Here is a 14,030-nt window from a genome sequence, read left to right as displayed (position 1 = left end):
CAGGGTTCAGTGGACGCAGAGGCTGCTTGGGGCGCTGTGGGGAGACTGCTTTGGGGGCTGGGAGGCGCGACCGCAGAAGGTCTGCTGGCACCTGCTGGACTGTGTCCCCCACCCCCACTTCTCCCAGGCCCCCAGCCCTTGCTACAGGCCTCTGGGGCTCCTGTGGGCGCAGCTGCCAGCACCCAGAGGGTCCCACTCTGCCAAGCCTTCTCCTAAACTGAAGGACACCTGCCCCTACCCACAGTCCAGCTGACTGTCCGGGAGCAGCACCCAGGGTGACCCTGAGCCTCAGTTGTGATGGGGACCCTGGGAACCGGGCTGTGACCATGGCAGGGTCCAGGGGCGGTCACTTTCCGGCCCCCGAGAGCTGGGATTCCTGCAGGTCAGCCGCACCTGCCCTGGGGACTCCAGGCTGCCACCCACTGCAGGACCCGGAGGACTCCAGACAGTGCCAGGGAGTGGGGGAGCTGGACACCTGGCTGTGCTGGAGGGTCAGGCTGCCCCTATGCAGGACGGCTGGGAAGCAGAGGATGAGAGGCTGGGAGGAGGAAGTGCTTAAGGCAGGTCCTGGCCGGTTTCCCGCCAGCGGGGCCAGGATGCTGACGTGGCCAAGAGGGAGCCCGGCCAGGCTCCTGCCCAAACCTGGTCACTGCAGCGAGGCAACGAGGGCCTAGCCAGCGGACCCGCTCAGGGAGCTGGACACGGGGCGCAGAGAACAAGGAGCCCAGGAGCAGAGGCTGCCGGGGGCGGGAGGGGGGCACAGTGACCACGCTTGGGGAGCAGCTTGGCAGCGGGGAGCAGGTGCTGCCGGGAATGTGAGGAAACCGGTCTGGCCACTCTGCAGTCACTCTCGGCCATGGCCACGTTGTCCTCCCGCCAACGCCTGCCCACAGTCAGTCGACTGCCGGGGCACGGGGTCCCGTCTGCAAGGCTCCAGCCTTTCCAGAGCCACCGAGCAGCCCTCCGCGGGCTGTCCTGTCATGCAGCCTCAGCTCAGATCCCGCAGGGTGCGGGCCCTTGGTGACACTGCCTGCGGCGTGAGCCCGGACCCGCTGTGGGCGTGTGGGCATTACGGCACTGGTTTTATCTTGCCAGTCGATAAGTTCGAGCACTCCGTGTATGCCAGGTGCCAGCCTGGGAGCTTTATTGCTTCTCTGACTTAATCTGAGTAAACAGCGCTGTGTGTTAGACATTGTCATCCCCGCGTCCCAAATGGCGCCCCTCAAGTGAGTCGCCACGGCCAGGATGAAAAGCCTATGTCACCTCCCCTGCACCCCAGCCGGTCCCACTCTGAGGGTCTGACCTCCCCCACACAGAGGGCTCGGGACATCCGTCCACGTCCTAGTCACCTCCCCGGCGCCTGCCGTCACAGTGGCCTTCCCAGAACCACGGCGGACCTGACCCATGGTCAGCTGGAGCCAGGCTGGGAGACCTGGGCAGAACGTGGGAACCATGCCAGTGCTGCCTGCGGGGGCCACGTGATGACAGTTGCTTGTGTCCCGTGAAACCCGAGGCGTGGACACCGTGCACTCTGGGATCACGGCGTAACATGTGTGACCCGCGAAGGTGGTGTCTGTGACAGCCAGCTCTGTGTGAGGGCCTCTCAGTCGGGTCAGGGCTGAGAGAGGGGACATCAGGGGATGCAGGGCCTGGCCCAGCCTCAGTGGTGGGAGGCAAAGGCACAGAGTGGTGTGGAGGGGTTGGGGGAGCCAAGGGCTTAGCGGCACCCAGACGAGGGTGGGGAGGCCAAGCCAGACTGTGGGGCCACCAGCCCGCCACTGCCCTTGCCACCGGCCCCTTCCTTGGTGACTCCAGGCCACTAGGCATGAGCACTGTGGGGCCACCAGCGGCCCCAGCATCGTGTTGGTGCCTTGTCTGGGTGATTGCTGGTCCTGCCCTTCCCTCTCGGGGTGACAGGACAAGCTGCTCCTCCTCGCTGTGCACGGGTGACAGAAGGTCACTGGGAAGACTGAGGCATCTGTGGGGACCTCAGTGCCCCAGCCGTGATGTTTCCTAAAGGTCATGGTTCTCATATCCCTGCACTGTGACAATGAGTTACCTTAACACCTACACATGGACTTCACTCTCACATGCAGTTTTCCATCTTTCTGCTGCTGGTCCACAAGAAGCTCACAGATGCCATCATGCAAGTTCCTCAAGGTCAGGAGGCCCCTGGAGAGAGTTCCACTGGGGACCCAGATTGGGGTCCCCAAGGTGCGGTGCCAGGGCATTGTGGGAGCCACCGGAGTAGCTGGAGCTCTCCGGAGACAGCCTGTCCCTGAGGAGGTCAGCAGGGACCTCAGGGATGGAGACACGGGGGTCAGGAAGAGGAGGAGAAAGGGGACCAGCGTCACCCACCCAGCCTGGCTGGCCCAGAGTGGAGCTGCCCTGCAGCCTGGAGGTGGCCCTGAAGGGGGCCCACGTCGCTGCACACACTGAAAGTCTGCACCCTGACTCCACCGCCAAGGCCAGGGGATGGGACAGCTGCCTGCCGCCTGGCCCTGTGAGTGTCCCGTGGAGAGGGGAGTGGCTCCTTTGCCAGGGCCCACGCAGCAGGTGGCCACTTGTCCCACGAGCACTGGTCACTGTTTGTCCAAACCCACAGTCAGCAGCCCCTATGGGCGGAGGGACAGGGCAGTGGCGCCACAGTGTGGCACTGAGTCAGCACCCGCGTGTGTACTAACCAGGCTGGGCTCCCAGTGTCTGGCCACCTGTGGGCTGCAGGGTGGAGGTGTGTGTCACCGAAAGCGTTGTCATGGGAGGGGAGTGGATGGCCATACCTGTGCCTGTCCCACTGCCCTTGATGCTGCTTTCAGCCCGACTGAGTGGAAGCGGCAGCTGGAGGACCTTGGGCACTGATCAGGGCCAGACCTTAGTCAGCAGCTCACCCAGGAGTGGGAGCCCGGCCCTCTGCGGGTGCCTGGGGAGTCCTCGCCCTCCCTGGGCTTGAGCTGCACCATTAGTAAAACCAGGGACTGACTGGCTTAGTGACCTTTCCTCACCATCAGAGCCCAGGCTTCCGCAGAGGGCCCTGGGGCCCTGGATCCCTACCTCACCTCTTGGCCACCCCCATTTCACATGAGGTAAACTCTGAAGCTTTCCAAGCATCCACTCTGTGGTGACAGCTGGGCATGGTATCCATGCCTTTGATCCCAGCCAGACCGAGGAAGGCTGAGGCAGGCGGATCACAAGGTTGAGTCCAGTGTGGGTGATTTTGCAAGACCCTAACTCAAAAAATAGAAAAAGGGCTGGGGATGTGGTGCAGGGCAAAGGCTCGGGGTTCAGTCCCAGTAACACACCACACACACCATGGCCAATTCTTGATAAACTGGGGTATGTGGCTTTGATGGTTTGAGCTTCATGGGTTTATCAAAAGCACTCTTCATAGCAGACCTGAGGCAGGAATGCGGCACCAAGCACGAGTGCGGGTTGTTGGGTGGGTGGGCAGGTGTGTCTGCCCCGCTGCTGTGTTTCTGAGGCTGCTGGCCTTGCTGCTGGCCACCCACCACCCTGGTTTCTCTTGCTGTCCCTCCCGTGACACCTGCATAGTCTCCTGTGCTCCACGGCTGCCAAGGAAAGCATCCAAGTTAACAGCCCATTTATGCCAAGGAGCAGATGTATCCCACGTCCAGCACTGTTCTAGTCTAGGACTGGTGTGCAGAACTTTGCTTCTTAATTTCCTCCAACATCTTCATGAACACATGTAGCACAAAACACAGTTTCCACAGAATCTCACAGGGATCGTCTGTCCCCGCACCTGAACTCCAGCGTGAACGGCCCGTATCTGTTACTGAGCCCCTTCTCTTTCTACCGCTCTCCCAGCCCACGGTCTGTCCCAGTTTTCAAAGCGTTTGACATTCTTTATTCTTTTTCTGAGGCAGGGTCTTGCTGTGCAGTTCCAGCCAGCCTTGGACTCACGAGAGCCTGGGCAGGCCCTGAACTCACAGCAGTCTTTTACTCTCCAAACTTGCTCTAGAGTTCGGGTGTTTGGTTCCTGGTGTGAAGTTCACAGTGAGGTGTGCACCTCCGATGCCCGGTCTGTCTGAGGTCTGCAAGGTGCTCCCCACACCTGTCAGGGCATAGGCCGCCACCCCTACCCCCCATGCCCATGGTGCCTCTCCCACCCCAGACAGGGCTGGGACCCCACTCCCCTGGGGCCGCCCTGCTCTGCATGCTGCTGCAGGGACATCCACTGGGCTGGCCACACTGATTTCTAACCCACTGCCTAACGGCCTCTGTCTGTAGCTGAGCCGTTGTGAGTGAAGTGTCTTGAACGTCCCAGGCCACCGCTTGCCTTCTTGGTCCTGAAGAAGCAGAGCAACAGGCAGCGCTCTGTCCACATCCGTCCCTGTGTGGGAGGGGTCTGGTGTTTGTGAGGAAGGATGGGGTGCTTTTGCCAAGGGGCGGCTCTGGCCTGTTATACTGGAGTTTGCGCTCCTGAAACCACCTCCAGGAAGTCTGGTATCAAGGCAAGGGCCCAGGGTACTTCCTGGGCCCAGGGGTGTGGCGGGAGAAGGGAGGTGACTCTTCGGACCCGGGTGCTGTCGCTCTGGGACTGAGTGTGACAGCTGGTGCACCTCCCAGGTCCCGTGGACCCAGGATCTGGACGTGGAGCTCTGTCTCCCTTGGGGCCTTGTTCCCCACAGCCTGGCAATGCCCAGCATGGCGGGGCCCCTGTGGGCTTGGGGTGCAGGAGAGTGCACTCCTGTTTGCTCCACAAGGACACAAGCCTGGAACTTACCAGCTCGGGCTGCACCCTGTAACTTCATTTAGCCTTACCTGACTCCTAGAGAAAGTATGGTCTCCATGGGGCTCAAGGGGACCATGAGTTCAGTCCTTGGCAATGTGGTTCTTGCCTGAAGAGCAGTCTAGCTGCAGATGCCCAGGATCCCAGGCTCCTGGATCCCATGTGCCCTCAGGATGATGCGCCAACATGGCTATAACATTGCACACGCTGCTGCCAGCCAGTCTCCCCTAACCTCCTGGTGCCCTGTGGAGCATCACTTTGTAGTGTCCCCACTTTGTGAATTTAAAGTGAGGCACAGGTACCGTTCGGCTCAGAGCCCCAGCACCATCACAGGGTGCCAGGTACCTGGACTCAAGCTCTCAGGGCTCTAGACTTGGCTCCTCCCACCCAGCCTCCCAGAGGCTGTGCTACACAGCACACTACAGAAGCCCTGACAGGGTCCTGGTCAGGGGCAAGCAGGATTCGGTGAGGGTGAGGGGCCCCTGAGGAGAGGGTGCCCTGTGCAGTGGTCTAAGCCTCTGTCCTGTTCTCTTGTCAGTACAACAGGGTCTGGATTCCCGACCCCGAGGAAGTCTGGCAGTCGGCTGAGATAGTGCAGGACTATAGAGCGGGGGACAAGGTCCTGTGCCTGCGGCTGGAGGATGGCACGGTGAGAGCCACACTGCTGGGGCCGGGGGAGAGGGCAGTGGGTTGTTCTGCAGGAGCCACCCCGGGGAGGGCACGCAGGGTCTCCAGCTCCATACTCAAACCCGTGCTGCCCCCTCCAGATGCGGTGTCCGGGTCTGTGCCCTCTGCTGTGTTTCCAGGCACTCTTTGGTGCCTTGGTCACTTTCCTCCTCGCTGGGACACAACACCCAATACCCAGCTTGATGGAGAAGGAGTTGTTTTGGCTTCATCTTTGCATGGTCAAGGGCATGGTCAAAGAGCCTGTGTAGAGGAAGGCTGCTCATGTCATGGTGACCAAGAAACAGAGAGAGAAAGAGCCAGGGAGGGAGATGCACCCTTCCAGTCATGACCCCAGGGACCTGCCTCTTCCTGCCAGGTGTGGTAGATCCACTAAACGCATCTCTGTGCAAAACATGTTTAGTCCATCTCTAGGAGCTGCCAAAGCTTTAACATTTCTAGCATTGCTGAAAAGTCCAGGTCCTCTGAGACTCAAGGCAAACTACGAGCCCCTGTAAAAATCAAAAAGAAAGTTACATACTGCCAACATACAATGGCATGGGATAAACATTCCCATTCCAAAAGGGAGGAACAGGGGGACAGAAAGGAATGGGACTAAAGGAAGACCAGAACCGACCAGACAAACGTTAAATCCTACAGCTCCATATCCAGAACTCAGAGCAAGTTGTCGAAAGATGCTAATTCCTGAAGGAGTGACCCTGCCGCTATGGCACTGCCTGTCACACCCCTGTGGCCTCATGCACAGGCTCCACTGACTTCCTGCTGCTTTTCTCAGTGGATCCACGTTTCTGGTTTCTCCAACATCCTGGCGTCCCCATTGCACTTTCAGCTTTGATCTCACAGCTTCATGCTCTTCCCTTTCAGGGGCTCACTGCCTGGCCTCCCAGGCCTTCTGAAATCTGGGTGGAAGCTTCCCTGACCCTCACAACTCTTGTATTCTGCATGCCTGTAAAACCAACACCACAGGGAGAGCACCAAAGTCCCCCACCAGCTCAAGCAGTAGCTGGGCTCCCTTGGATTATGTCTGCAAAAGCCTCTGATTGCCTGGGTAGCTGAGCACTGTGAACTGACTCCTGAAGAACCAGTGCCCTGGGACTCTCAAAGCATTCTTTCACTTTTAGACCCTTCAGCTGAAGAAGGGTAGGGTCTTGTTGATGTCTCATATGACTTGAAAGCACCTTTCCTGCTATCCTGATGCAGAGTGCTTGGCTTCCTTTTAATACTAATATTTTCAGCAACCAAGATCTCTTCAAAACTTTACAAGCCTCATCTTTACCAGTGCAACCTTGCTAGCCAAACTTAACTTTTTAAATCATTCAGCTAGGCCATTTGTTCTTGATTTTAAGTATAACCCTGGCTAAGAGCAGCACAAAGTACCCATGCTACAGCCTGAATGTTGGGCTGGCTTGAAATTTCCTCTGCCAGATTAATTAGTCTACCACCCTCCATCTCTTGCAAAGTTCCAGGAGAGGAGCAAAATGTAGTCAAATTTTCTACCAGAGCATAAAACACATGGTTGGAGTCCAACTGCCAAGAAGTCCTTGTTCTCAACTGAAATCTCCTGAGCTTGATCATTACCATCTGCATTCTTATCAGGATTCTGGTCTTCTGAGCTCTGACCAGAATCTCCCATCAAGCTCAGCTCACAGCATTCTAGAGCTGCTTCTCCAGCCAGCATCTTCAAACCTTTCCAAACTTCTCCCACAAGTCAGCTCCAAAGGCTTTTGAAACACATGATCAATATAATCACAGCAATAACCCCACTTCTGGTGCCAAAATCTGTTGTCTCGTCACTGGGGAACAGTACCCAACACCCACACATCAAAGAGAGAGAGGTTTATTTTGGCTCATGGGGACAGTTCCTAGTTGGCAGGTTCCAAGACGGGAAGATCAGTGGAAGGGCCCAGATAGAGGAAAACTGCTTACATCATGATGGCCAGAAAGTGAAGAGAGAAGGGAGGATTCAGGGAGGTAGAAGCACATCCAGTAAGGTCCCCAGGGTGGGCACTGAGGAGGTTCTCAGAGGCTGTCATGGCTTGGTGCATCTGTCATGACCTTAGGGTCATGCTCCAGTATTAGGGACCATGGTGGGCCATCCTACCGCCAAGGAGGCAGTGTCCCTGGGCCCCAAGTATCTGGATGTAGAGCTGGACAGAGGATTTGGGATGCTGGGGCCAGGGGGTGCCTTGTGTGCCCCAGTTGCTGGAACTGACTCAGCAGAAAAGGAGACAGGACAGTACTTCAGTCACACTGAGTACCATGGTGGAGAGCCAGTCTTCTGGAGTCAGGTTGTCTGGGTTTGAGTCCCAGACACTTCCCCTCAGCTGTGACAGGGGTTAAGGGCCCCTCCCCTCAGTGTGACAGGGGTTAAGGGCCCCTCCCCTCAGGTGTGACAGGAGTTAAGTGCCCCTCCCCTCAGGTATGACAGGGGTTAAGGACCCCTCCTCTCAGGTGTGACAGGAGTTAAGGGCCCCTCCCCTCAGGTGTGACAGGGGTTAAGGGCCCCTCCCCTCAGGTGTGACAGGAGTTAAGGGCCCCTCCCCTCAGGTGTGACAGGGGTTAAGGGCCCCTCCCCTCAGGTGTGACAATGGTTAAGGGCCCCTCCCCTCAGGTGTGATGGGTTAAGGGCCCCTCCTCTCAGGTGTGACAGGAGTTAAGGGCCCCTCCTCTCAGGTGTGATGGGTTAAGGGCCCCTCCTCTCAGGTGTGACAGGATTTAAGGGCCCCTCCCCTCAGGTGTGACAGGGGTTAAGGGCCCCTCCCCTCAGGTGTGACAGGAGTTAAGGGCCCCTCCCCTCAGGTGTGACAGGGGTTAAGGGCCCCTCCCCTCAGGTGTGACAATGGTTAAGGGCCCCTCCCCTCAGGTGTGACAGGGTTAAGGGCCCCTCCCCTCAGGTGTGACAGGGGTTAAGGGCCCCTCCCCTCAGGTGTGACGGGTTAAGGACCCCTCCCCTCAGGTGTGACAGGAGTTAAGTGCCCCTCCCCTCAGTGTGACAGGGGTTAAGGGCCCCTCCCCTCAGGTGTGACAGGGGTTAAGGACCCCTCCCCTCAGGTGTGACAGGAGTTAAGGGCCCCCCTCCCCTCAGGTGTGACGGGTTAAGGACCCCTCCCCTCAGGTGTGACAGGAGTTAAGTGCCCCTCCCCTCAGTGTGACAGGGGTTAAGGGTCCCTCCCCTCAGGTGTGACAGAAGTTAATAGCAGCGCCCTCCCAGGTCCTGCGGGCCACAGATTGTCCTGGTCCACACGAATGACAACAGGGTCATTTTCTGACTGCTGTGCCCAGGGTGACACACACCATGGCTCACTGGGTGCCGGTGGGGCCGGTGGCTTTGTTGGGGAGGACACTCTCAGTTCAGCAGCCACAGTGGGATCAGTGGGTCCCTGACTGCAGCCCAGGGAGAGGCAGGGTGGCAGGGGTGACGGCTCCTCAACACAACCCTTCCAGGTTGCGAGGACAAACCTCTGCCCCCACCTGCCACCTTGTGCTGCCCCCAAAAGGGCTGGCCCTCCTTTTCCCCTCACACAGTGGCTGAACTGGAAATGCAGGTTGTTGATTTCAAACAGGAAAATGGGGACAGGGAAAGTAAAAATTGAGATTGACAAGCTTTTTCATTTTCCTTTTGCAATACTGGGACAGAACTCAGAATTTTTGCACTGAGCTACATCCCCAGCAGTTTTTGTATTTATTTTGAGACAGTCTCACTGAGTTACTAAATTGCCCAGCTTGAGCTTGCCACCCTCCTGCCTCAGCCTCCCACAATGCACCTCATCTGTGCATCTTTTCCTGCCTGTCAAGGGCTGGGCTGAGCCTGGGTATAGAGTCCCCCAAAGTCCCTCCCTTCCCTGCTTGTGCTCTGTGTCTGGTGTTTGCCCACAGGAGGCAGAGAGGAGGGAGCTGTGACTCGGGTGCCTGTGGTCCATCCCCAGGAGCTGGGCTACCCCTCTGAGCCAGGCCCGCTGCCGCCGCTCCGGAACCCCGACATCCTGGTGGGTGAGAATGACCTCACGGCGCTCAGCTACCTACACGAACCCGCTGTGCTGCACAACCTGCGGGTGCGCTTCTCCGAGGCCCGGCTCATCTACACCTACAGCGGTGAGGCCCAGGGCTGGAGTCACACGTGGGAGGCACCCCGGGTCACTGGGGGGCAGCAGAGCTGGGCTGATTCTCATCTCCCAGAGAACCGGGGAGACGCATCTCGGTCCATTTCCGCTGCTGTGCAGAATGCCCGAGGCAAGGGCAGAGGGGTGTTTGGTTCTGTTCTGCTACTGGGGATTGACCCTGGGCCTTCGCACTGAGCTACATCCCGGCCCACGCCAGCCCTTTCTTAGTTTTTATTTTGAGTGCGAACTTGCTGTCTTTGTCTTTTTTTTGTTTGTTTGTTTGGTTTTCTTTTTTTGGTACTGGGGATCAAACTTGGGAGCAGGCAACAGCACCACTGAGCTACATCCCCAGCCCTTTTTGAGCACAATCTTGCTAAGTCATTAAGTTGCCCAGGTTGGGCTCCAACATGTAGATCCTCCTGCTTCAGCTTCCCAGGCATGTGTCCATGCCCAGTTGAGAGCAGAGGTTTCTGTGGCTCATGATCCTGGAGGCTAGAGCCCAGAGCATGGCCCCCATGTCTGCTCAGCGTCACTGCAGCAGAGCCCTAGCTGGGTCTCTTCCTTGGCCACCCTGGGACCCACTAACCCATGGCTCCTGAAGGCACCACCTCCTGGTGTCACCTGTGATCAGGGAAGAGGCCCTGGGGACACTGAGGACCGGAGCTGGCCCCCTCTCCACAGGCATCATCCTGGTGGCCATGAATCCGTACAAGCAGCTGCCGATCTACGGGGACGCCATCATCCACGCCTACAGCGGGCAGAACATGGGGGACATGGACCCGCACATCTTCGCCGTGGCGGAGGAGGCCTACAAGCAGATGGTCAGGTAGGTGGCCGCTAGGCCCTCTGCTGTCCCTGAGCCTGGGCTCCCAGGCACTCACAGAGGTGCGATGTCTGGGGAGACTGGCTGCCCGATGGGGCCATTTATAGAGTAGGCCACGGTCAGGAGAGGCAAAGAGCTGGACATGGTGGCTCCCGCCTGAAATTCCAGCACTGTAGGAGGCTGAGGCAGGAGAATTGGAACATTTGAGCCCAGCCTAGCAATTTAGTGAGACCTTGTCTCAAAATATAAAATTAAAAAAGGACTGGGGAGGTAGCTCAGTGCACAGGCCCTGGGTTTCATCCCCAGCACTGGGGTGAGGGGGTCAAAGACAGTGCCTGCTACCCTGTAGCCAGCTGTCCAGCCCGGCCCCCAGCTGCCTCTCTGGAGTCCCCTGCACCGTGTCCAGCTGAGGGTGGCGGCTGGTTCTCCACGTGAGATGCTTGGTCCTCGACAGATAGGTGAAGGGTTGGCAGGGGAGGCTCGGGGTTTGTCCCATTCCCCACTGGGCCGTCGGTGGCCTTCTGGGCTCTGCTCTTGCCCTGCGTGTGGCGGAAGCCTCCTGGGAGCGGGCGCCTCACATGTCCCCTGTCGCCTTGGGCTGAGCGTGGCGCCAGTTGGGCCGGCAGGGTGGGCTCGGCACTGTCCCTAAAGGACTTACTGTTCCTGCAACAAACGCCCCTCTGGTCTGCCGCGTCCCTGTTGTCGGGGACGTGGGGAGAGCAGAAACCACCTCAGCCTTGCAGGCCCATTGTGGTTCGCCCGGAGCTCTCACGAGGGGCTGATCCTTTTTCATTCTGCTTTCCTTTCTGCGGCACAGGGAGTGGGTCAGGGCTTACACCAGTGGGCCACACCCAGCCCCGTGGTCTCCTCCGGGCCTGGCCAGGCTCTGGTGCACGGCTCATTACCCATGTCACCGAGGGGAAACGGAGGCATGGGCCATGAGTGAGCTGGATGTTCAGGGCACCCAGTCCTCCTCCACTGCTCAGATCAGGGACTGGTGCCAGGTGATCGGGGCTAGACTGAGCCTCTGCAAGTCATTGGAGAGCCGGTGACACCCAGCTCCTCCTCCTCAGGGCGAGCACAAAGCCATACCCCCTCCTCTCAGTCACAGGGCACGCAGGGGCCCTCTAGCACCCCTCAAGGTGGCCAGGATGCAGCCACATGGCCAATGGGGGACACACAGCTGTCACCAGGTCCCTGGGAAAGGAGGCAGAGGACATCGGGAGTCAGCGGGCAGCAGCACCGGGTCCCCTAGCCCCAACCACCCCTGCTTCGAGCTCCCGAAGCTACAGGTCTGGTCGTCTTGGTGGCCACAGCCCAGTCAGCAGCGGCCAGAGCTCACTGGAACCACAGGGCAGAGCTGGCCTTCCCCTGCTGTCCCTCTGGGTCCCTGTGATGGTGGCCACGAACCATGCTGCCTCTCTACGTAGAAGAGCGAACGTGGTGAAACCCTCTCCCTGCTGCAGAAACAACAGGAACCAGTCGGTCATCGTGAGCGGGGAGTCCGGGGCCGGCAAGACGGTGTCTGCCCGCTATGCCATGCGCTACTTTGCCACCGTCAGCAGGTCCGGCAGCACCGCCCAGGTGGAGGACAGGGTCCTGGCGTCCAACCCCATCACGGAGGTGGGTGTCTCTCGGGGTGACCCGCTCGTTCTTGCTGAGCCGGCTGCTGGTCCTTTGTGACGCAGTCGTGCCCCGCAAGGCCAGCCCCCCGCCCTGGATGAGGGGCAGTGTCCACGGGACGGTCACGTGAGAAGAGGGCTCACTGGCGGCGCAGCCATAACTAAGGGCTTCAGATTCCGAGCCTCTCCTCCCTGCCATCCAAATTTGGATTCTGCCGCGATCTTTACCGCTGTGTTACGCCCCGTGCCAGGGTGGAGTGAGACCAGGCCCCTGTGGAGTGTCCTCAAGGCCGACACAGGCTCTACGGGGGCAGTGTCTGGCCACACTTGGGTCACTGTTCAGGGACATCAGCTCGCTGACCAGAAACGCACGTGACTGTCCCAAGAGCGACAGGACGCCCCCCACCGGGCAGTGACATGCACTCCACACACCGGTGAATAGTCGTGAGTGTGTGTGTGTGGTGTGGGGCGTGAACCAGGGCTTCCCACGGAGCTACATCCCCATTCCTTTTTTAATTTTTATTTTCAGACAAGGTCTGTCCAAGTCATTAAGTTCCCAGGATGGGCTAGAAATTGGGATCCTTCTGCCTCAGCCTCCTAGGGCGCTGAGATTACAGGCAGGCACCACCATGCCCGTCTGCCAGTGGATAACTGCACATGGCTATTTAGGGTTTGACTCCCCACAGACTGTAAACTCCATAAAGACAGGACCACTTCTGTTCTGTCCACCTCTGCCTGGGGAACACGTGACACATAGTACCGTAGGCGACAGAAAATATACACAGGCAGGAACCGGGTGGGAGGTGGCCACCAGGTGCACAGAGGGTGCCTGGGCTCCGACAGAGGGCAATGGATTCAACCCAGAGGGAAAAACAAAACTCAGGCCCATAGAATGAGGGGGTGGGATTAGAGGGGGGTGAGGGGTGAGGTCAGAGCAAATGTCGAATTCAGGTGTTAACGCTGAATTGAGCATCTAAGACATCTGGGCAGAGGTGAGCTACCTTCCCAGCTCCCGTGCGTTAGGCAGAGTGCCCTGAACCGTGGCCTGCGTGTGGCAGAATGCGTTTCTCCTGGCACGGAGGCTGAGACCGAGGCCAGGGCTCCGTGCGGCCCCTCTGGACTGAAGAGAGCCGAGCAAATGTCGAATTCAGGTGTTAACGCTGAATTGAGCATCTAAGACATCTGGGCAGAGGTGAGCTACCTTCCCAGCTCCCGTGCGTTAGGCAGAGTGCCCTGAACCGTGGCCTGCGTGTGGCAGAATGCGTTTCTCCTGGCACGGAGGCTGAGACCGAGGCCAGGGCTCCGTGCGGCCCCTCTGGACTGAAGAGAGCCTGGAGGGCCCCGAGTATGCGGGCACCAGATCCTGCTCTCCAGACTCCACTTCATGACCTCACTGCCCGCTGCAGTCCCCCACTCCTGATGCCCACACAGGTTAGGAGTTCCACACCTGAACCTAGTGAGAACACAAGCACCAGGCCCATAACAGCAAGAAGCATCTAATTTCCGTATTCCAGAGAGTCATTTTCCTGCGGCTGAGACAAAATGGCTGGCCCCATAATTTAGAGGACAAGAGGTTTGTCTTGTCTCACAGTTACAGAAGATTCAGTCCGTGGTTGACTGAATGGCATGGCGGAAGGGCCTGGTGGAGGAAAAGCTGCTCAGCTCACGCTGGGCAGGAAGCAGAAAGAGAGGAGCTGGGGACAAGAGTGCACCCTATCAGGTCACCCTGAGTGACCAGCTCCTATAGCACATTCAGCCAGGAAGTCATCCATGGACGAATACACCAAGTCCGGCACCCCATGATTCACCTTCCACCCAGGAGACCTGGGGAGCATTTTAGATCTAAGCCATAACTCTTGGAAAGGTCATACAACTTTTGCACCATTACACAGATTTTAAACATGGACCTCAGGGCTGTGAAACAGCTGATGCTCTTTCTGCTCTTTCTGCCTGGTGTCTCCTGGAGGGAGGAGGAGAGCCTTGGATTGTGCCCAACATGTTCTTCTCCCTCCCCAACCCCTCTGCTATCAGGCTCTCCCCATCAGACCCTCCCC

General features: G+C 58.5%; 1 protein-coding gene across 1 annotated transcript in view; it reads left to right on the top strand.

Moving 5' to 3' along the window:
* Myo5c (myosin VC) overlaps positions 1-14,030 on the top strand; it is a 65,133-nt gene that overhangs the window by 387 nt on the left and 50,716 nt on the right. Inside the window, exons 2-5 of the mRNA XM_033765329.1 lie at positions 5,286-5,396; positions 9,358-9,523; positions 10,213-10,357; positions 11,821-11,977. Coding sequence (XP_033621220.1) covers positions 5,286-5,396; positions 9,358-9,523; positions 10,213-10,357; positions 11,821-11,977 — 579 coding nt within the window. The remainder of the gene's footprint in view (positions 1-5,285; positions 5,397-9,357; positions 9,524-10,212; positions 10,358-11,820; positions 11,978-14,030) is intronic.

This window comes from Fukomys damarensis, unplaced genomic scaffold (assembly GCF_012274545.1).
Source record: "Fukomys damarensis isolate Sample0158 unplaced genomic scaffold, DMR_v1.0_HiC HiC_scaffold_17, whole genome shotgun sequence".
NCBI lineage: Eukaryota > Metazoa > Chordata > Mammalia > Rodentia > Bathyergidae > Fukomys > Fukomys damarensis.
This window is presented reverse-complemented; position numbering and strand designations above follow the sequence as displayed.